General features: G+C 44.0%; 1 protein-coding gene across 1 annotated transcript; it reads right to left on the minus strand.

The window, feature by feature from the left end:
- Window positions 1-2,829: 2,829 nt before the first annotated feature.
- scara3 (scavenger receptor class A, member 3) lies at window positions 2,830-14,934 on the minus strand. Its single transcript, XM_080833525.1, has 8 exons — window positions 14,766-14,934; window positions 14,537-14,625; window positions 9,171-9,206; window positions 8,884-8,928; window positions 8,040-8,159; window positions 6,196-6,276; window positions 4,278-5,321; window positions 2,830-4,117 (listed from the first exon to the last, which is right to left on the minus strand). Exons 2-8 carry the CDS (start codon window positions 14,541-14,543, stop codon window positions 3,678-3,680), a joined length of 1,773 nt encoding a protein of 590 aa, XP_080689651.1. The 5' UTR covers window positions 14,544-14,625; window positions 14,766-14,934; the 3' UTR covers window positions 2,830-3,677.
- Between the last annotated feature and the right edge of the window lie 7,348 nt (window positions 14,935-22,282).

Here is a 22,282-nt window from a genome sequence, read left to right on the forward strand (position 1 = left end):
CAATTACCATGAGCTGACAACACAGACCAAAGTCTAGTGTTCATAAATGCATTTTTGAAAGAAGTGACAGACAAATATTGAAGTCTGTAATATGATGGATTTCAGCTGTGGTCCTCCAACCTCACACTCATTACAACCAGCAGCTCTGACACACGGGTAGACTTTGCCACGGCAACCTCCACACATATTACATATTCACCTGCCCATCAATTAAGCAGCCCCCAAGACTAATGATTAACTGTGCCTGAGGTCACCGTGTTTGGCTTGGCAGAGGAGGTGCTTGCACACAGCACTGCCTCGCTGCAGTCTGGCCTGGAGGTGATGGATGTAAAGGATGGCTGGATGGATGGGTGCATAGGTGGAGCCAAGGCGACCTGAGCCAAGAGCGTGACTCGGTTCCTGGAGTGGCGTTGGCCTGCTGTCCTGCTCGCCAGCTGCCAACACATGGGGACTGTTTTCTTGTTTTTTTTTTCTCCTTTTCTTTTCTGAGCACAGTGCAGAATGCAGTCACACAAAAAAGGCTAAGGAGCCATTAGCCCGTAACACATCCCAAATAGTCTATATGCTGTTTGTCAGGCCCAGTAACTGGAGTAGCTGCTTGGGTAGACGTGAAAACAAGCTTGGGTAGAGGTTGTTAAAAAGTAAAGCTAATTCATCGACAGCCATAGTGTTGCAGGTAGCTGGCTTGGATCCAGCTCTCATTTCTTTGCATTCTGTATCTCATTCCATGGTTCTTTCTCCAGCAGGTGTCCATGAATTATTGGCACCTTAACTATTGTTCAAAGTTATTCAAAATGACAAATTGACACAGTCTTAGAAAATAGATTCCTTAAGGGAACTTCAGTTTTCCGCATAGCAGAACCCTCTAAGGTTAAACAGTCCTATCTGGAACTGTTAGGATATAAATAACCATAATAGTTCTAGATCAAGTCTGGATGGAGGCTGGTCCATGTGAGGTTCAGAATAATTAATCATCACTTTGGTCAAAAAGAGGAAGGCAGTGATAGTCTTTGACTAACAAGGAAATAACAAAAAGTGACCTGACACCACTATCTTATTCGCTTTAGTCTTGTCCATAAAAAATACTGTATCACTTACTAATACAACCAGTTCTGTCCACAAGAAAAGGCGTTGGTGGTGGCTGGCACTTAAATACGAAATTAAAACAACCACACATGTTTTTACTTTACTGAAGTCTCTCTACAATGAAAAACTTACTTCGGATTTCGAAAAACATAAAAAGGAACTTTGTGGAACTTCCGCTCAATCCTGTTAAAAGTCACATTAGGATGTCCAACAGTCGCCCAATGCTTTACAATAAATGCAGCATTTCATGTTCTTTATATTCCACAACAATATTACTCCGTCTCTGTATTTAAAAAGCACTAACATAAAAACGTACTGGTATTTGTTGCCTATTGTAAAACTTCAAACATCCTGTACCATTCAAAACAGGCTCGGCACAACATCCATCACAACCAGCATCTGAGCTGTTGATGTTCGGCTCCGCGCAGACTGTTAATATTGTAGTCTTGGGGCCGCGACGTCCCATTTGTAACGGTCTGTCATGCCATGGCCTGCCACTCCCCCACGGTGCACTATAGCTGTGATGGTGATTTAGTGGTGCACATCTGGCAAGGTTTGGGGAGCTGCGAGAGGTCAGGTATCTCGCGGCAGTTTGTGCGCCACATGTGGTGACAGCAAAGAAAGAGAAGCCGGGCCGTGTGTTCCTGTGTTTTTTAACGGGGTGCCTTAAGACAACCCAGCATGGAAGTCGGATGCACGTTCTCTGATTTCACGTAGAAAAGAGCTTTACACAATCCCTAAGAAGCCCCACTCCCCGCCCCCACGGCTCTGCATTGTCGAGCTGACCTGCTTTGTTCTTTATGGGGCTCACTCTGCAAATGAAGTGTGGTGCAGGCTGAGAAATGCATGAAATTCCTCTTGACACCCATCTGGCCACAAATATGTGGAATTTACAAAGACCTTTATGGGACAATTCTTTGTGTGGAAGTGCAGGTCCCTTAGATCTTCTGAGGCCTGGCCCATAGCTCAGGGTGAATGGCTGCCAGCAGAAGGCTGTCCAAATGTAGTAATGCTGAGAAGAGTAAAGCTTTTACGCATGGTCACACTGCAACATATACAGAGCAAGATGTCAGCTCTGCAGGATGATACCTTGGAACAGCAGAAATTAAAGCCTGTAAAATAACAGATGTTGACTCACAAATCAAGGTCTGAACGATGAAAAGCGTTCTCAAATTTGTCACCTTGCTGAAAACACCTTTGAACAGTTAAATTCTTAACGAGGTCAGCTCAGTCCTTAGGACAGTAAAGCCTAGTGTGTTTTCTTGTTTTTACTTTCCTTCAGGATCTTGGCCGCAGTTAAGTCACTAAGGTGGGAATCTTCCAGAGAACACTCATCAGTCACCCTTAGAGCCAGTAGCAAAGCACCCCGGTAGCAGCAGACACAAGGAGCGATGTGACCTTCTTCTGAATGTCTCTATCTGAGTCTGCTCTGGGCCATTGCAACCTCTATATGTCATAAGCAGCTAAACTCCCAAAGAAAACTACCTGAGGTACAAAAGACAATTTAATGTCATTTAATGACAAGTGTTGTGGGAAGTGAAAAAACTTTCAAAGGAAAAATCTCCATACTGATTAAACTAATAATATCAGTACGTTGCAGCACCATAAGTGAATTTATTTATAAAACAAGGAGAACACTCTTATTGTTATTACTATAGGCCCTTTACTGGTGGATAGCGAAGATTTTGAGAGATTAATCTTTTTTATTGTTTGCAATTGCACTGCAAAACTTAAATTGGAATAAATTTCATCATGAATTATAGATTATGTGCATGGAGAATATAAGGAAAATAACAACATCTTAAAAACAATGTTGAATACAGTCTGTGTCATACTTCGAAGACAAGTAAAACAAGTAAATATGTTTTTTCAAAACATATACTTAGGTACACTGTACACATCAGACAGATTGACTGTCACCTTACAGATCATTTCAGCATGTTAGAAAGGGCCAACTGAATCAGGTAGTTCCTCTTGTTGACAAACATCTCTATCTATTTTCTCACCATTCATTGGTTTTAGCCATCCGACTTATGGAGTCCAATTTTGTGCTAAGGTATTAGACTTTTCTCAGGTGATATTCTGTAACTAAAGTTTTTCAACATATTATGTAGATGGATAACTACTTAGCACTGTCTGATTTTGACTTTAAAACCTGTTATTTATTCAGAGTACCCGCTCTGAATGACCATATTTCAGAAAGCAAACACAAACAACAGGACTACAATATTACACTTTATCAAAAGCGTTAAAGTGCCATCGAAATTGAAACCAAAATCTGCCTTGTAAACTCAGAAGGGCTCCCCTGCTGAGCACACTGTGGTATCAACAGAATATGCCTCTATAAACACTCAGCTGCTTCCACGCTCCAGTTCTAGGCAAATGAATCCCCACTCTGTGAATTTCCAGCACATTAAAGCAGGCCCTTGTGGCTGGAGGACTGGCTCCTTCTTTCTAAAGCGGGCCATGGTTTTAAGAGTTTTGAGGCTCAGAAGCACGTGATCCTATCCCATGTCAAAGGTGGATTCTTCGTCGATCCACACAGAGGAATTAAAAATAAGTACTCATTCTTCCTTTTTTTCAATTGACTGTCAGTGCGTCTCCGATAAGGATAACCCTGGAGGTCCTGGTGTTCCAGGCGGGCCAGTTGGACCAACAGGACCAGGTTTTCCCCTTGGCCCAGGTATGCCGTGCAGTCCAGGTAAGCCTGCTTGTCCTTGTATTCCCGGTGGACCTTTGGGACCGGAAAGTCCATCTTTCCCAAGCACTCCCATGTCACCCTTCTGGCCCTTGTCACCGCGTGATCCTGGCTGCCCCAAAGATCCCTTGGCACCTTTGACTCCGGGGTTTCCTTTGATCCCAGTGGGTCCGGGCTCACCTAGCTCCCCCTTAGGGCCGATAATACCCTTCGTTCCCATGGGCCCAGAGGTTCCAGGAACCCCCCGGTCTCCTTTGATTCCAGATCGGCCTAGCGATCCTTTAGTGCCAGATTCTCCTCGATTTCCCTTCGCGCCAGGTGGTCCTGGAGCACCTGTGTGGACCGGTGGGAAACAAACAGGTGAGTCAACTAGTGAACAGGGAGTAATGTGAAATGTATGTGTTAACATTATACTGTTTAATGACATTATTTGACAGTAGACTGCTTAAAGACCATTTTCTTCTAAGGCATTCCCTTTCTTCCCCAACCATACCTTTCAGGATGGTGAAGTTCTGAAGGGCCTGGGCATGGTGGGTGTCCACCAGCTTCATCTCCTCCGTCACCATGGACAGGTTCCGCACGTCCATATCAAGCCGCACGCTCATGAGCATGTACTGGGTCCGCAGGGTGTCGGCGAGGTGTAGCAGAAGGAGAACTGTGTTGTTGAGGTTCTGCAGGTCCTCTGTGTGGCTGCCAAGCTTCGTCTGGCAGGAGGAACTCTCGATGTTGATGTACTTGTACATGCTCTGCACGTGGCTGACGGTGGCATTAATGCTGGAAGCGATGGTGTCGATCTCCATCTCGATGGTGCTCATGCGGGCATCCAGTGTGCTAAAGCGCTCGCTGGTGCGGTTCTCATAGTAGCGTGAGTGGTACTGGTGGTCGTGCATGTTCTCCTCGTGCTCGTCCATAAACGATGAGACGTTGTCAAGTTGCATCTGCAGGTTCATTACCTGCAGTGTCAGGTCGTGGACCATCTCCGAGCTCATGGTAATGCGCTGGTGCGTGGCTGAGACGCTACTCTGGACACTGCGCACCGCCTGCATGGTGGCACTCGAGTTGGACTTGAGTGTGCCCAGGATGCGGCTGTAGTTCTGCCACTCTGTCGTCATTTTCTGCAGCACCAGCGTTTCCTCGTCCGATTTGCAACGCAGCGCTTCGATCCATATCGCACTCAACCCCACTGTTGTGTTCACCTGCTGCACCGTTGCTTTGAGGTCGTACTGGTCCTGGACCAGGGTCTTCATGCCCAGGTCAGTCTCATTGATCACAACCTGCCAGCCATTCACCTGGCCCAGGTACTGGTCGAGCGATTGGTTAATCTGCTTCATGGTGATGGCGTAGCTCTGGAGGTCCCTGAGCATCCTGTTGCTGGACTGTGAAAGAGTCTGCTGTGTCTGAGAGGACTGGTCTAAAGTCTGTTCCTGGCTCAGGACCATCTTCTGGATGTCCTCAAACTCCTTCTTCAGCTTGCTGACCTCCTCTCGGAAGTGTGCAAGGTTGAAGCATTCTGTGCAGTTGCTGGTTGCGCCAAGATCTGTAACAGAGAGATATAAAAATGAGATTAGGCCACCGGAGGCGTCTAGTCTGTCCATTCTGGGTGCTATGCACATATTTGGATCAACAATATTTGGTGGGAAACAAAGCTAGTCCCTGTAGTTTGGTTGCTATGGCTAAACAGTGTTGACATTTTAGTTACTGACTACAGAGGTTTTTCGTGGTTTCAGAGACAGTCTTCGAACCAAAAAGCAATTTGCTATCTGAAGTATTCTAAACAGTATCAGACTGTCAGATCAGATTTTTAAACACTCCACTGAGGGCTTTACTGAACCATTAGCTGTTCCAAAACATATAATATTTTCTCTGGTTCAATTGTTTAGTTTAATTTACTATGGCCTGCATTCCAAATGGAGGCTTTCAGTTTATTGTTATTGGTGCTCACTGGGAATTGAACCCATACACAATCTATATGCTCAACTAGTTCAATGACAGAACTCCTTTATGATCTTGCAGAGGCTTTCTCACTTTCCCTCTATGGGCAGCTGACCCATGTGACTGTTTGCATAATATGACTGCCCGTGAAATATGGGCCTCCGAAGACCGTAGCACCTACCACTGGACGCAACCACGAGACTGAAAAACACATTAACCAAGACCTTCTTCCAGTCACCCATACTGTTCCATTCACTGAGGGATCGTCCATATGTTCAATATAACCTGCTCTCAGACGTGGGTCAGTATTCCAACACCTTTTTAATCCATTCATGCTTAGTGTTATTTACAATCCTCAACCTTAGCACAAGAAATGGAGTTCAATTGTGTGAAAGATGAATACCAAGTAAACACTGATTGATCTATGAATGAATAGAATAAATATAAAGTTAATGAATAAAAAGGCAAACTAATCTCACCTTGTATACTCTCCTGAACTTTGGTTATCTTCTTTTTATAGAATGACTCTTCTTCAGATAAACTGTCAACTTTCCTGAATACTACGGAGATAAAAAAAAATGATGACACACAATAACATACTGATTATGATATAAAATCATAACATTGACAAACAATAGAAAATGATTGAACACAACTGGAGAAATCTCATGAGGAACTGGTTACTGTGAACCAAATAGAGTTCCGGCACACAGCACACACAAAGCCATTTTTTATTTGGGGCTTAAGGGATTAATAAAACACGTTACGGAGCCAGGCTCAATTTCTTGCCATTTGCAACAGTTCCAGATGTGCACATACCACCTGTTTGGTTCTATTGAGGGTGAAAAGGGAACTTAACTCCGCTCTCATTGCTAATGCTGGCTGTCTACTACAGCCTTTGAGATTCAGATCTGCCAGTACAGACAGGGGCATATTGATTATGATTTAGTTTCCCCCCCCCACTGAACCAAGTATGATAATAAAGTGCAATGTGATACTTGCTGCGCAACCTGGTGATTGCTTATTATTATGTAACAAAACATTCATCTGGAATCCTGGGACGATATGAAACAGATGTGCGAAGTGATATGGAAATTTCCCTGTTGTTTTAGGCTGGGGTTTTTCTCTCTCGGCCGCTGTGATACGAGGCCAACAACGCTTTCAAATTTCACAACTCGTAGTTTGCCCCGCTTTGTTCTCGCTTTGCTTTTCGCCGCTGAGATGTGTCATAAGCTGATATAAACTTTGATGTGACCCCCAGCTTGCTCATAAAAACACATGGCCATTTTGGATGGGGGGTAGGGGTAATATGGGCTCTGGGTTGGGGAGGGGTTAAGGCCCAGGCTCAAAAGGAGCTCACTGCTTATGTAAGATCAGATTTACAGCTCTCTTCAGCCATAACACACTGACAGGCCAACAGCCATCTGCATCCCAGGCAGAGCTGTCAACTCACCTGATGGCTGGGAATCAGGGAGCCATTTTTTTCACACACACACACACACACACACACACACACACACACACACACACACACACACACACACACACACACACACACACACACAGAAAACAGCCGCAAGATATCAATTGAAACCCCATCTCTGTCATAAACGAGAGTTGTGGAGTGTGTGGCTGATTCAAGCATGACGGAGTGAGAGAGAGTTTCGATCGGGGAATTGATGCCAGAGGAGGTGAAGCTTGACGGTTCAACCCAGGGTGCCGGCAGGCTTCACTTATACCCATATCTGGGATTAATAGTGTTTATTACCACAGCCATCCAGCCAAACGTGGGTTGGTGGTGTTCTAGGCGTGCCCCAGGGGTCTAGTAGCGTAGGAGTTATATTGTTTCAATCACTGGAGGATTTGAGTTTAATCATATCACAACCAGAGCTGCCTCAGAAGAGATCGGGAGAGATAGGAGCCTTCTGAATAATCTGAAAATGATTTCAGCGCCACTGATGCTTGCTCTATGTGATGACAGAATGATGTCTGGGATGAGGTCATTTTGGACACATGAAGTAGGTAATTTGCTGAAATCACAGGCCTAGACTGTCCTGCAAATGTTTGCTGTTCAGTCAGGTTATAACAAGGGGTTACCTTAAAGAGTGTACACAGCTGTGAAATAATGGCTTTGCCCACAACTATCATGTCACCTGTGAAATGATATGGTGATTGACCATGACAGAAAGCAACAAATGGAAAATACAGACTGAGAAAGAGAAGCAAGGGAGGGATCAAGTAGGAGATATTACGAGACAGAGAGAACTCAGGCAAGATTTATTTTAACGGCCGTCTCTCTGTCTCCTGCCGGGCTTAAACTCACCGAGCGATGCCAACACGGCCACAGCAATGATAAGGAAGGCAAAGAAGCCGTAGAGCACCTTTACAGCCAACTGGACAGAGTATGTCTGCTGGCACTTCACACATCCGCCCCGTGTCCTTCCTGTGAACGCACACACACAGACACACACACACACACACACACACACACACACACAGACACACACACACACACACACACACACACACACACACACACAGACCGAGCGATCACTGACTCTCCTCTGCGATGGCTAAAGTGGAGCAAAATACCTGCATCGAAGACCGTAAACTGTTTTGATTGAGCGTTATTAACCACTACTGAACTACTGGCCGGGCTGGGCTGGGCCGAGCTCTGCACTCCCACTGCCAAGCGGGCCTCTCTTTCGGAGTTTACACCAGGGATGGCCAGCGCTGTTGAACTGGGCTCAGAATGGATATTTGAAACAGATGTAAAACGCACGCACATAAACAAGAGCGTAATTGCAGATGTATGTGAAGCAAGCAAACAAGCGACGCACAGCAACACGCCACTCTCATCCAGAGACACGTGCCAGCGACTAAATTGTGCCTTTTATATATAAAGCAAACACAATTTAGACAGCCCCCATTCTGAGCTCCATATATGTTTGTAATTTGAGACCTTAAATTATCTCCTTGCCCAAACACACTAGCACTGGACTGTGTTCAACTTGATAAATAGCTTACATACGACAACTCATGGGCCAATGCAAATACGATAATGATGTAACCCCCCCCCCCTATAAATCTTCCTTGCCTCTCAAAGTGAATCAGATGACTATAGTTGACTTAAAATAGCTCAGCTGCCCTCAAGGCTTTCCGCTTACCTCTGAAGGGAGGCATCTCTTCCTCCTCCCCGGTCAGGTCCTCCTCTGCAAGAGAAGCATGAGTCACTGTAATACTTTAATTGTTTCCAGGGTTATAACAGCAAAACGGCAATCTCCATACTAAATCCGCTTTAATTACAATCTCAGGTCCCCCAAGAGCGGCAGTCTGCTTCCTGTGAGCTTCTAGCAGAGAGCACAGAGGTGTTGTCTTACTGATGTCACCACTCAGACACTGATTACTAGGAATTACTTAAAGAACACTGTTAGGGGACAAGGTTTTTACGTACCTTTAAAGAGTTGGTTCTCATAGCCGCAATAGCTCTCTGAAAAACACAAAGAGGGCGTGGTTTAAGATTTATGATACCAAATTAAGGTCAACGGCCTGAAACATAAACCCGGTATTGGGGTAGAACAGGGCACAAGCCTTGTTATTCTGGTCATAAATCATTACAAATACCACAAGGAACATATACACACACACACACTCTCTCTCTCTCACACACACACACACTCACACACATCCACCCTCATTGTGTGCACACGCTTAGACACAATCCATTCAGCCCTGCTCATTTGAGTGCATGAGGTCATATTTGGCGTGGATGTTACATGAACACAATTACACAAATTTAAGCTTGGGAGAGAAGTGTTTCCTCTGTGCTTGGGTCTTTTTGTAAAACCAATACTACCAATATTTTTCTGACAGAAAGAGAGAGAGAAAGAGAGAGAGAGAGAGAGAGAGAGAGAGAGAGAGAGAGAGAGAGAGAGAGAGAGGGGGGAGGGGAAGAATGGGAACAAATGGGCTGTCAGATGCTGGGGTCCCATGGCAACCCTAGATGAAACCCAAGACCAGGAGACTAGTTTATGTGCTGTGTGCGAGCTGCGCTGGAGGCCTCTGACGCCATGGCGTCACTCCTGGAGTGCTCGTTGCCCACTTGTGGTCACTGAGCCAGAGGGGATCATGGGAGAAGCCAGAGGGGGACCCTGAGCTAGAGATGAGTTCGGCTTCCAGTAGGGGAACTCGGCAAATCCCACAAAAACAGCATTTGGAGAAGTGAGACCCACTCCACAGAGAAGACCCAGGCTTCACCAAGAAGAGCATGACATGGACCAGACGGTTCGTACACTACCCATTACAATCCTTACACTTTTAGAACACATTGCTTTCACATTTTGGCATGTCATTGATGATGACTGATTGGCTGTTTTGCCTACATATGTATGTTATAGCATTCATGGTGCCATTGTTTGCATTTTCAGTGTCATATGCACACCCTATTTGGCTTCATAATGAATGCAAAGCTTTGCAAAGTTGGAGTTGGAGTTTTCCAGGCCTATCATTCATCCAGCTCTACCGAGGGGTGTTTGGAGCATACTGGGGCTAAGAGGAGACCTGCCTGATGTGTGTCAGATGCGTGTGAGTTTGGAATACATGGACGGAGATGTGGAAAGAATGTAACTTCTTCGCACTCATGTTTTCTGATCATTCAACGTGAAAGAAAACAAGAGATAGACAGATAGTTAGAGACAGAGGGAGAGACTGCAGTGTAGGGAACTGATCCCTACACTGGTCAAACTGGTGAACTGTTCAAAATCTTATGACAGCAATATAACATCGGCTCTCAAACGCGGTATTTCTCAACCTGCCATGGCCTCGACCCTCACTTGTGTCTCTGAAACATTAAACCCAAACTCAGCAAGCCAATGCCAGGGCCGGCCTGCCCAGCACTCCCCCAGTCACTGCTAAGAAGGAGAAAGGAGTCGACCCTCTGGTCTGGCTGCGTGCCCTGCAGTCTGAACCCCCACCTCTCTCTGCAGAAGCCCCGTGTTCAGCAGAACCACCTCGTCCCGACCTGGCCCATGCCAACCAGCATGCGAGGTCCATTAACACAGCTGTTTTCCAGGGGTGGAAAAGTCTGGGGTCAAAAAAGCCCAGAAACAGTCCTACTCCCAGTATTTAATGTCAATCAAGCGGATTTGTGATGGTCATTAGCACAATTCTCCAGCCAAGTGGTAGGTGTCATGAAAGAGCCACTGTAACAATATGCTGTGAGAAAAGATCCACTAACTCAGTACATGTGTTCAACAAAAACATGGCAACAGATTGTGTACCTCCCCAACCTGAATTTGAAACCCGTCTTTTTTCCTGAAGTATATATTTAACGGATGATGTCGGGATGGATATGGTGCTTGTTGGTGGTGTTTGGATAGAAGATGTTTGATCATTAACTGGTACGAAAAGCTGTAAATATGCAGTCTCAGTGTTTAATGAATGTGCAAAAAGGTAAGAAAGTGTGGAAAAGGACAGAGGCAGACACATACCAAAATCTCGAAAAACATCCTGTGCCCTGATGCATTTTAAGGTGTTTTGATTTCTCCCAAAGCACTGTAAACTAGCGGTGTATGTGTTATGTAACAATAAAACAACACTGAAGAAAGAATATGAAGCCCGTCAAGTGGCACTGCTTGCTTCAGCCAAACTGTATAAACAATAAACAACTTACTGGAGACCTGGAACCAGCACCAGTAAATATTTGAACTTTCACGTCATAATTACAGACCGTGAGGCATCTGAAACTAGACAGTGTTCTCTCATCATGGACGAGGTTTAAAGCGATAGTAAAACTCTCTGAAAATTTGCAGTTTTAAACCACCAGGTTATGTTACGACGGTGGAGATCTCCGAGCAGACCAGACGACAGGTCTCACCTGTAGCTATGGACTCTGCAGGGGCATATTATTCTGTTGCTGGGCGTGTACAGTGTTGGAGAGGTTGGTACCCCCGATGGTATGGCAGGGATTACATTATTTAATTTGGAGCCACACAACGCATAGAGAGGCCAGCACGGTTCATTCGTCTCTCAGCCAGATGTTTCGACACCGGCAGACACCTATAAAAACACTGGTCCTTGGCCCTGCTGAAACATCGTGGACAGCAGGAACATTAGAGGTTTAGCGATTTCATTACATAGTACCTTTCGGTCTCTACTCAAAACAGTGAGTGATTGTAACTACATCCATATGAGAATAGCAGGCAGGTATGTAAATCGAAGACATGGCTATGTATTCATATGAGCCTGATATTTATATCTGTGTGTCTGATCTCTTTTACTACTGTGACCAATGGGTTCCTGGCTATTTATCCATCACATTTTCTGACTCTAATGAAAATGAAAACCTCATTTGCACACTCTTGAGTTCTGCGGTTCGGCCCAGAGTTTGATCTGAAATTGTCAAACATAGCCAGGGAAAGATGGTATGCCATAGTTCCACTCCATTACTGTACAATGTGAGGGTACAGCGCTTGACGAAACTGCAGACACAAATTAAATGAGATCCATTGTGGTGGGTCTACGGGGCTGTGTTAGCTATGTTGTTAGTGATGTCTCACGTGAGAGGGTTGGGCCATTCTTCTGTATTGCCACTATGATTATTTTTTCGGAAGCACAAGCTACATGGTAAAAAACAACCATCTTGTAGTTGACTTAGCACCTAGTAGGTGATTAAGCACCAATCCACATTATGACTGATGGGTCTTCCAATGTGAGAACTGCAGAGACAGCACAGGAAATGCAATTGTTTAAAATACTAATAGTCAGACACCACATCATAGCCTTAAAAGTCTTTGATATATGTCCTATTCCATAGTTCTCTTTCAAAAGAAAGCTTCCTGCAATTTTATGACCCATCCATGTTGATGTGGATAACTTGGACATTAGCTGGGCATGTGTTACAATTCCAATTTGACTCAAATTTCCATCAGACCTTTATAATTTTTGTCTGTTTTTCCATTAAAATAGGCACTGTCTCAGATGAGAAACAAGAGCTCGCTAACACCCACACACTCATATTGCTGTGATGAACTCTGTGTAACACGGTGTTAGAACAAGACACTTCAGTCAGCACCCAGAATCCACACAAGCCTCATGACTGCCTTGGCTCGGTCAGCCCTGACCCTATCAACCCTCTCTGTGGTTTGTTTTCATCTGCTTTCAAAGGTTTTCACTTAATCTCTGTATATTCCCCTATTAGTCTCACTGGACTGTGTGCTGCTGAAAACATTGTTCTTCTTTCTAAAACTATACATTTGCTAAACAATCAAATTAATTAATCTTCTCCAAATGTTTTTTTTTCTTTTTTACCCGTTAAAGCACTTGTTTTCAAGTGTTTTGTTGGGGGGGGGGGGTATAGGGGATGGTTAGCTATTCAAAAACAACTGACATGAATTCAGTCGGTTCTACTGTAGTTTTGGCCCCTGTCGATCCAGCTCATTACGTTTGACATGAGGTTTTTGACGCAAATTCCTGAAAACCCCCTAATTGAATGCAGACACAGGGAAGAAGGGGCCCTCCAAACCCCAAATGTGGGCCATAACCACAACTAATAAAGACAAGTGTCTCCTAGGGTTCTGGTCAACGTTCAACTGTTTTAGATGCACTTACAAAAGAATGTGTGGGATTCACTCACAAGACTTGAAACGCATAGACCTACTGGTGCCATATCAGCGTGATTTCCAGGGTCAGCATAGTTTGCGGAAATGTGTTATTAGTTTGTGTGAAATGAAAGAGTTAAGTTCTTGGCTGAAACAATGCACTTGTCTTTATCTATCGTCCCCCACCCTACCCCATCCCTGACCCCCCCCCAACCTCCCTTGAAGGGAATGTTTTCGACGTGTTTATAAGCACTCGCACATGTCTTCAAATTCATGAAAACAAGAAGGGCACTTGTTCCGTTTCCACTTGAAGAACAAGTGAACAATTCGCTCCTCATTAATGGCAACAACATCAATGTCCCCTTTTTTCACGAGAGCAGCGCCATCCTGTTTACATACCATGTGTTTTGAGCGCACACTCATCTGATTAAAGTCTGCTTCAGGACTTTCACGCAATGTCCCAGCGTCCCAGGAATGATGGATTTTCCATTTTTTCCCCCTCTCTTTCTCTCTTTCCCGGCAGCCAGCCTGGACACACCTGCTGCTCCACCCTGCTCCCACCCCCAACCTTCTGTCTCCCTTCACTCTGAGCTACACAAGGAACGCATTAGTGTCCATGCTTTATGGACACGATTCCTCAGCTGTAAACATCAGACAGGGAGATAAGAGACTGCCTACCTGTCAACACAACATACATACACACTTTAAACACATACATACTTTTTAAACACGTCTTCACTGTCCTGCCCCCCCCCCCCCCCCATTTTGCCTCATGTTCACCGGCTTCCCAGGGTCTCAGCGAAAGGCATGGTTCTGATTTCACGCAATGTTGACGGAGGCCAGTTCTTTTTGGGTTTTATCCTTCTGGGGCTGTGGCTCACGCTGTGATCCCTTTAGGAAGCTCAGAGGGCAAATGAAAGTGTGTCTGATGTGAACAGCCGGGCTGTAATGCACGTCCCCACACGGACACACACCCACTCCTCCTGTTCAAAGCCAGGGTAGAGGATGTCTCGCATCCAAGAACAACAAACTGACCTTTTCCCCCGGGACCTTGAGAGGTGCGGTCCCCACCATAAGTTGAGCCGTCTGCACATTTGTGCACGGCTGCACTTTCAACTTCCCCCAAACATCCATCGTGCTTGCGCTGTTCTCCACCTACTCAGCCGCAAGACACAAAGCCACTCAAAAGCCGGGAAACTGGGAGAGAAAAAATGCCTCCTACCTTTCATGATGTCTCCTTAGTTGCCCTCAGTTTAGAGGTATCTGTAGAGTCTCCCCAAGCAGTGGATGCTCCTGTAGCGCTTCAGTCCTCTGGAAAAAGAGGCGGAAAGGGGAAGCTTTGGATCCGGTTGACTGTCAAGATTGTACTGTGCACAATCATCCAAGAGCATCAGTTGGTGAAAGATCTCAGGAATGCTGGAAGCCCAGATACTGACAAAAGTTTGACTTACTCTTTGGGGTTGATCACTGCTACAAAAACCACACCTCCGGAGAACTTACAAAATCTTTACATTCATCTTTTTTTGTGTAAGTGGAAGAAGGAGGAAGAAGTGAACTAAGCTACATGGTTGTTAAAAGTCTGCATGAGCCTCTCCCTCTCTGACATGCTGCCTCACTGCCTCAACCCCAGAGAGAAACTAATACCTTGGACAGTAACCATGCGCAGCTTGGAGCAACATGCCATGAGAGCGAGCGGTTTTGTGTGTGAGAGGAGGGAGAGTGTGAGAGAGAGAGGAGGGGAGAGAGAGAGAAAGAGAGCGAGAGAGAGAGAGCGAGGGAGGTGGGATAGTATAAGCGAGAGCTGAAGGGAGGGTGAGTGCATATGTTTTAGCGAGGCAGTGCAGTCCTGCAGCCTAATTGCCAACAAATGTCCCAACACAAGAAGAGACGCTCACCTTCACCTTCCAAGGCCCTGCAATTGCCAATGTCATTTTTAGCCCCCCCTCTCTCTTGTAAGAGTGGATGTTTTTGAGGCTTTGATCTCTAACCCGCCCTCTTTAGCTTGGACCTCCAGTACTAATTAATGGACATCCTGAAGATCAGAGGGACAGGAGCACAGCAACTTCAAACTTGCAGGAAAACGGTTCGTTTGAAGGTTGTGGAGATTTTATAGAAGTTTCTGCCAAAGAACGGCAAGATTGGTGTTTGATTAACCTTTTCAGCAACATTAAAATAGCGATTTCTTGTTTTTCACACAGGTTACAATGAAGTGTTCACATCTTACTGAACAGCAGGAATAAAATAGATATGAAAAATGAAAACTTTACACAACAGAGTCCTGAAAATACAGACCTGATGTTCACTCTGTCTGAATTTAGAACAGAATCATATGAAACTTCCTTCCCTTGCCTTATTCATCCTCCTTCATCTTCATAACATATGTTCAGCACTTGTTCGCGTGGCTCTAATCCACAAATTGGATAAACAGTTGGATTTAGTCATGGATCATGTGATGACAATTTTGCAATTTTGAGTTGTTTAAAGTACATGGTATCATGGAACACGTTTTGGAGTCTTTGGTCAATAGACAAGGACATGAATCATCCCCATGTGGTTTCCCATGTGGAATTTGCACACATAACCCACAACCAGTGACCCAGACAGACACACACATGGGGGAACGTATAGTCTTTAGAGGAGGACAGAAGTATGCTTCATTCTTCTAATGCAACAATATGGTGAAGCTTTTCCTATATCGTTCACTTGTCTCTTTCTTTCACTTGTTTCTCTCTACCCTGAGATGAACTCTTCACTTCTCCTCCTCCTCCTCCTCCTCTGGGGTCCATGTGTGAGAGAGCTCCGCATTCCTTGCGCACAACTGCAACTCCAGTGCATCTGAATCCAGATGCTTTTGAGCCGTCATCGTTGCTGTTGACTCAGGAATGCCTGTGGTGAAAAACACACAACAGGCATTTATGTGTTTTACGCTCCAAGTGACAAAACGGACTTGCTTTAGGTTGCTCCCCCTTAGCCTCATGCTGGAAGTGGAATTTCAAGGCTTAATAAATCACTCCAGATAGATGGTTAGATGCGTGGCCCTCGAATAGGAGCTCTGAGAGTCATCTATTCTCTGATGACGTTCTCATCTTGATGTGATCAGCACCTGTCCTAAGACAACAAAAATCCTAGGGGGAGATGTAATGGTCATCTATCGTCACAGGGGAGGACAGAAGGCATGCACAGAAGTTGTTTTAAAATGAAACAGCCATCAGTAATCGCGGCAGTTTTTCCATCTCTGATGGCCACAATGTTTTGTCTTCACTACCACCTCTGGTGCAACAATCTCAGGAAGGCACACTTGGTTGCCATCCCAACCTACATTTACAAAGACATTGACATCCATTTATTTAGCAGATGCTTTTGTCCAAAGCGACTTGTAACTGAAGAACAACAATGAAACTACAGTAAGTTAGGAGACCTGTTGAGAGTAAACACAAAACCAGTCCCACCAGGATCTTGTAATGGTTTGCCAAAAGTGACAGTATTTACTCTAGGATTTTCCAAAACTTGGGTACAATTGTGCTGATTTTTAGTTCAATTAAATCATTTGCAAATAATGCAGAAATTCCAGGACTATGCTGGAAATCTTAGAGTTTGTGAAGAAATCCTGGAGGGACTGCCTAACACACCAGGCAAAGAATACTGGATGGTGTGGATAATGTACAAGAGCCAATCAGAATGCAGGGTGTCCTTCACTTTCACCAGCAGTTAGTTGTTCAACACGTACCTGTAAAGGGCTCCATCCTGATTCTCTTGAACCACTTGCACACGTTTGGTTCCAGTCCCCAACAACAGCACTGCTATGATCATGCATACAGACAAATTAAACAAGATCAATTGGCTGAAAACTGACAACATTCCATCACACTCATCAACATCAGCAGACTGTTCTCTGTTCTCTGCTCTAAGGCTTCCTTGAATACAAGTACCTGAGCCCTGCCAATGCTGTTATTCTGCTGGTGGATTTTTTGGAATCATGAAAACTATTCTTCACATTCGTCACAAGAATAGATTCATACCGGATCAATTCATTTGAAATGACAGACAAAAACTGATTCCAACCGGACTGACTTGAGATGTAAATAAACACAATAAGAGGATACAGAACATAGACAAAATATAAGGGAGCTAATTTTGATAGAACATTATCCTGATGCTGAATTTTATTGGGAAAAGAATAAATCCCCTGACAGAAAGATAAATGCTTCTGGCCAAACTCTGGTCAGTCTGCTGGAGAGACAGAGCTGTTTACTAGTTTTTACTGTGGCGCCAAATGACATTCTCTCTCGCAGAACACGTCCTCACATCATATTTTATAGACGCATTCCAGGCGTCTCCAGTCTTTCCCAGCCATGAGGGGACAGATGAGGTTTAGATATGTGTCCTCCAGACAGAACCAGGAGGAAGCTCTCCATGTTGTTCCCCCTCGGTCATGCTCGTGGCCCTAGAAAGCACAAGAAATCACAAGGCTACCACATATGCACAGAAAGTCATGGACATGCATATATACTGATGTACATACACATAAATTAATTCATAAACACGTGCATACAATAGGCTTGTTTGCATAATCCAACAGAGCGACCCACAGAGGTTTCCTGTCAAACAGTTATTCACAAAACACCTTCTGGAATCCCTTGCTCTATCACTCTGCTATGAATATAATCTCTCACTGGTAAAGGGGATCTGAGAAGAACCTTAAAGACATGTTCTAAGAAGGCAAGCTACATACACTGAATGTTCTGAGCAAAGACATTATAGATATTTTGACTATTAATTGAAATAAATGAAACAATATGAGTACAAGCAGTACCCATCTGGATGATGTAGGGCCACCACACATTGGCGGCATAAGGGTTTCCTGGTGTAATCCTGACTTTTGAGGCTATGTCAAACATATTCCATCTCTGTTAGATCGATTCTGATCATAATCTTAAGGAAAACAAGAAACATCTGAAGAAACACAATCTTTAGGAAAACAAATGTGCATGTCAGTGCCCTGCTGTCACTGGTTTCTGAGACAAGCACAGTCCATATATTTACACCAGATCTCTAGACAGATGGCACAGTGCACCCTGCAATGAGAAACATAGGCATGTACAACAACTATTTGGCAGAAAGGAAAATACATTCTCAAGCCAAGAAGAGGATTTCTTTGAAGTACAAAGGTTTGTACAATACAACATCTTGTTGACTACAGGGCATTTTTATTAAGGTGTAAAACCACCCTTGGATGAAATTGAATGTGTACTAGAACGTACTGTAGTCGACAAGATTTGCAGAACAGATGCACGGGGTTTGAGAGGTTAATATGATTCCTAGGTCAAAAACTTTTAAGAAACTAACAGGCTGTTGGCTATCCTACTGCAATGAAATTATGGCGCAATAGCAGATCATTGACAAAAGTACATAGAGGTAGAATTTAATATTTCTGAAAGAAATACACTGCCATCTAGCGGACGTACTGTAAAGCATGCAAACTTGAGGTAAAACAGTTAAAACGCTCATCAATTTTGTACCCACTGTAAATGTTGTGTAGAGCTTTCTGCTTGCCATATTTTTTCTGATACAGTTCCATGGTTGCTTTAAATGTGAAAGGTCCCTGTTAGGCAAGTCAGTTCTTCATCTTTTCAGTAGGTCATCTTAATCTTGGCTTTTATCTGGCATAGGCAATAAACAATGTCACTAAGTCATCCATTGTTTTTGTTAACAGCACAAGTTAATTTCTTTACTATTATCAGACTTGTTCATCTGAGAACTCAAGGCCAGCTTCTCACTGGCTGCCTTGCATGTGCGTTTTGGCTGCGTGTACTTTTCTTTTTTTGCATTGATTTTCGAGCGGCGACTGAGACTGAGTCTCACGCAGGCAGTGTGCATGCTCTGACCTGTTAACATAGGCACCGAAATGAAAATGAACAGAGAACACAGCTGCACTGCACATGCAACGCAGCCAGAGTGCATAAGTTATAGAGACTACCTGGCGCGTCCCTTTTCCATGTCCGAAGTTGCGAGTTTGGTGCGGGTCTATGCTTGGCTAAACAACTCAGGTTACATTCACAAGTCTCACTTCCACCGAGAGGCTTCTGGATTAAAATACATATTTTCTATAATGATAAATCATGGACTTTACAAAATAATGAATTTAGCTTAAAAGGTGCGATATTTTTGTTCATAAAAATACAAATAACATTTTGGAACTGTTATTATCTGGATGCTATGATTTCGGGTGTGGGGGTACAAGTAATGCATTGTTTTATACCACCATAATGTGGAAGGCAGATTAAGGAGAGCGAAATTATGTTGCTTTGACTCACTGTGTGAGCTAGCAGCTCTTTGCAGAATGGGTCACTGGATCTACGTTTGACCTTGAGAAGTGCAGAGCTGTGGAAGAGCAGGATAGTGGAAAGCATAAACACAGCGCTTGGTCTCAAGACTGTTGGTCTCAGGCCTGTTGGACGACTGCCTGTGGGGATGATGTGAATGATGGACCTGTTTTTTTCCACCACAGTTAACTAACTCCAACCCCCACAGCCAGAAAGCCGTATGCCTGACTTATTCCACTTACCAAAACCGTCGGAGCCATCTGTGTTCTTTGAATCATCGTAGAGGAAAGTGGGGTGATTTGTGCCAGTGGGGAAGTTGTGCCACCCCCTATTTCTAGGGAACCATATAAAAAATTGGTCAAGTGACCACACATTTGTTAAGAGTCAGCCATTTAACTCATCCTGCAAAGAAGAGAGCCTCTTTGCATGAGAGATAAACACATTTCAGTTCAAAAAACTGTTTTTTGCCTTCCAAAGTAAAATGTCTATGATCACGTTTTTTTATTGTTGTGTCTGAACAGTTATAGACAAGTTTGAAAACATTTCACACATGTTTTACTGCTTTGGTAAGCTACACTATAAGTCTATATAGCTAGCATGATTTTAGCTCAAAACAGCTGGATGATGCATTTTTTCCAAAAAGTTGGGATTGGGGTGATTTGTGCCAAAGGGCCTGGGTTAAGTTGTGCCAGTGATCTGTATAGAGAATTGCATTGAATTTGGTCTTAATTTGAATTTAATTTTGTTCTGAACATGTGTTCATGTAAATTCTGATGTGTTCAGGAAGCCCTAGGCCTTGTTTAAGAAAATGGACCTTTGATGGGCTCATGTGGCACAATAGGCTTGCAGAAAATCTGCCTTTGATGTTGCAAAATAACTTTAAATAAACCTTAAATGAGTCATTTTGCATTTAATTTGTCTAGCTTTTATGTAGCATCCCAGTTTCTGAGATGCAAATATACTGTTTTACTTCAATAATCAATGGCAAAATGTACCCCAATGTATTCTCTTTAAAGGCACAACTTACCCCGCACCTGGGGCAAGTAGTGCCACGAGACCACTTTTTTTCAGAAAGCTATATTTCTTAAATACTATATTTCAGATCCAAAGTGATTGTTGCCAAGGATGCACCACATCCTGAAATATATGTACACATTTTAGTTGGAAGCATTTCTGTCATGGCCTCGCTTTTAAGTCACTTTAAGTAAAAACTGGCACAACTCTCCCCACTCTCCCCTACTTTATTGTTGTGTCTGAACAGTTATAGACAAGTTTGAAAACATTTCACACATGTTTTACTGCTTTGGTAAGCTACACTATAAGTCTATATAGCTAGCATGATTTTAGCTCAAAACAGCTGGATGATGCATTTTTTCCAAAAAGGTGGGATTGGGGTGATTTGTGCCAAAGGGCCTGGGTTAAGTTGTGCCAGTGATCTGTATACCCCAATGTATTCTCTTTAAAGGCACAACTTACCCCGCACCTGGGGCAAGTAGTGCCACGAGACCACTTTTTTTCAGAAAGCTATATTTCTTAAATACTATATTTCAGATCCAAAGTGATTGTTGCCAAGGATGCACCACATCCTGAAATATATGTACACATTTTAGTTGGAAGCATTTCTGTCATGGCCTCGCTTTTAAGTCACTTTAAGTAAAAACTGGCACAACTCACCCCACTCTCCCCTACATGTGACAACTTCATACCCTTGCCCTTTAGACAAAAAAAAAACACCAAGAGACGAGCAAAACACGAATGTGGCAGACGAAGAGTGATCCGATCAGAAAACCTCAGAGCGGTGCACCATAGACGGATGCTTGTCTGTACACACCCACTGCATGGGTCCAAAGCAGACAGCCTCTGTGAAGCCCCCGTGTTTACGAGGTAAATATTGGCTTATACTGTATATTCCCCCCCCCCCCCCCCCCTTTCAATGTCTGGACCAACCTCGGGTCTGAGTGGAGTCATATAATGACCTTCGTGCGTCACAAATAAAGTCATACTTTAAGAATACAACTTTTAAAAGGGCGCGTGTCTGGTAAGTTGGCAAAAGTAAAATGGTGATAGAACCATGAGGTAACAGGTTTAATTCTACCCGACGTTATGACAGGAGTACTGCTCCTGCTAGTTTCTTTATCTGAACACACTACCAGCCACAGAATGTTTAAAGTCCTGTAGCCTACTTCACTTAGCTTACAAGTACCGGTAAGAGTTGTAATGTCATAACAGGAGTGTAATTTAGACACAATGGGCGTGGCCCAGACGGTAGACCACTGGAGGCTGAATCCGTTCGAGTCAGCACATTATCCTGCTAGCTTCGCTTCTGAAAATTCACAGGCGCTCCCATGTAGAGAAGAGGAAAAAATTAAAAACATACCTTCATAAACACTCTTTTGCAAGTTATAGCTGCAGAACAAATTAAAACTGAATGCTATCCTACATGCTTAGTGTAGGCTACCTGATTTCTAGACTATTAGAAAAAACATCCCCCATGAAACAGTTGGCCTTCCCTCACAGGACATGACCATTAATCTAATGGAGAAGCACTGCCCTCTACTGCCCAAGTAAAATGTACATCCATGCTGCGCGAGAAATTACACAACTTCTGGAAAAGTCCAAAGCCACAGGGCATTCTCCTCGTGTGA

The sequence above is a fragment of the Sprattus sprattus genome (genome assembly GCF_963457725.1).
Source record: "Sprattus sprattus genome assembly, chromosome: 2".
In the NCBI taxonomy this organism is placed as follows: Eukaryota; Metazoa; Chordata; class Actinopteri; order Clupeiformes; family Clupeidae; genus Sprattus; species Sprattus sprattus.

Coding starts and splice junctions, on each gene's coding strand:
- scara3 (XM_080833525.1), bottom strand. Junction 6,277..8,039: donor GGCCGTGTTGGCATCGCTCG/GTGAGTTTAAGC, acceptor TTATCTCCGTAG/TATTCAGGAAAGTTGACAGT. Junction 4,118..4,277: donor GAACTTCACCATCCTGAAAG/GTATGGTTGGGG, acceptor CGGTCCACACAG/GTGCTCCAGGACCACCTGGC.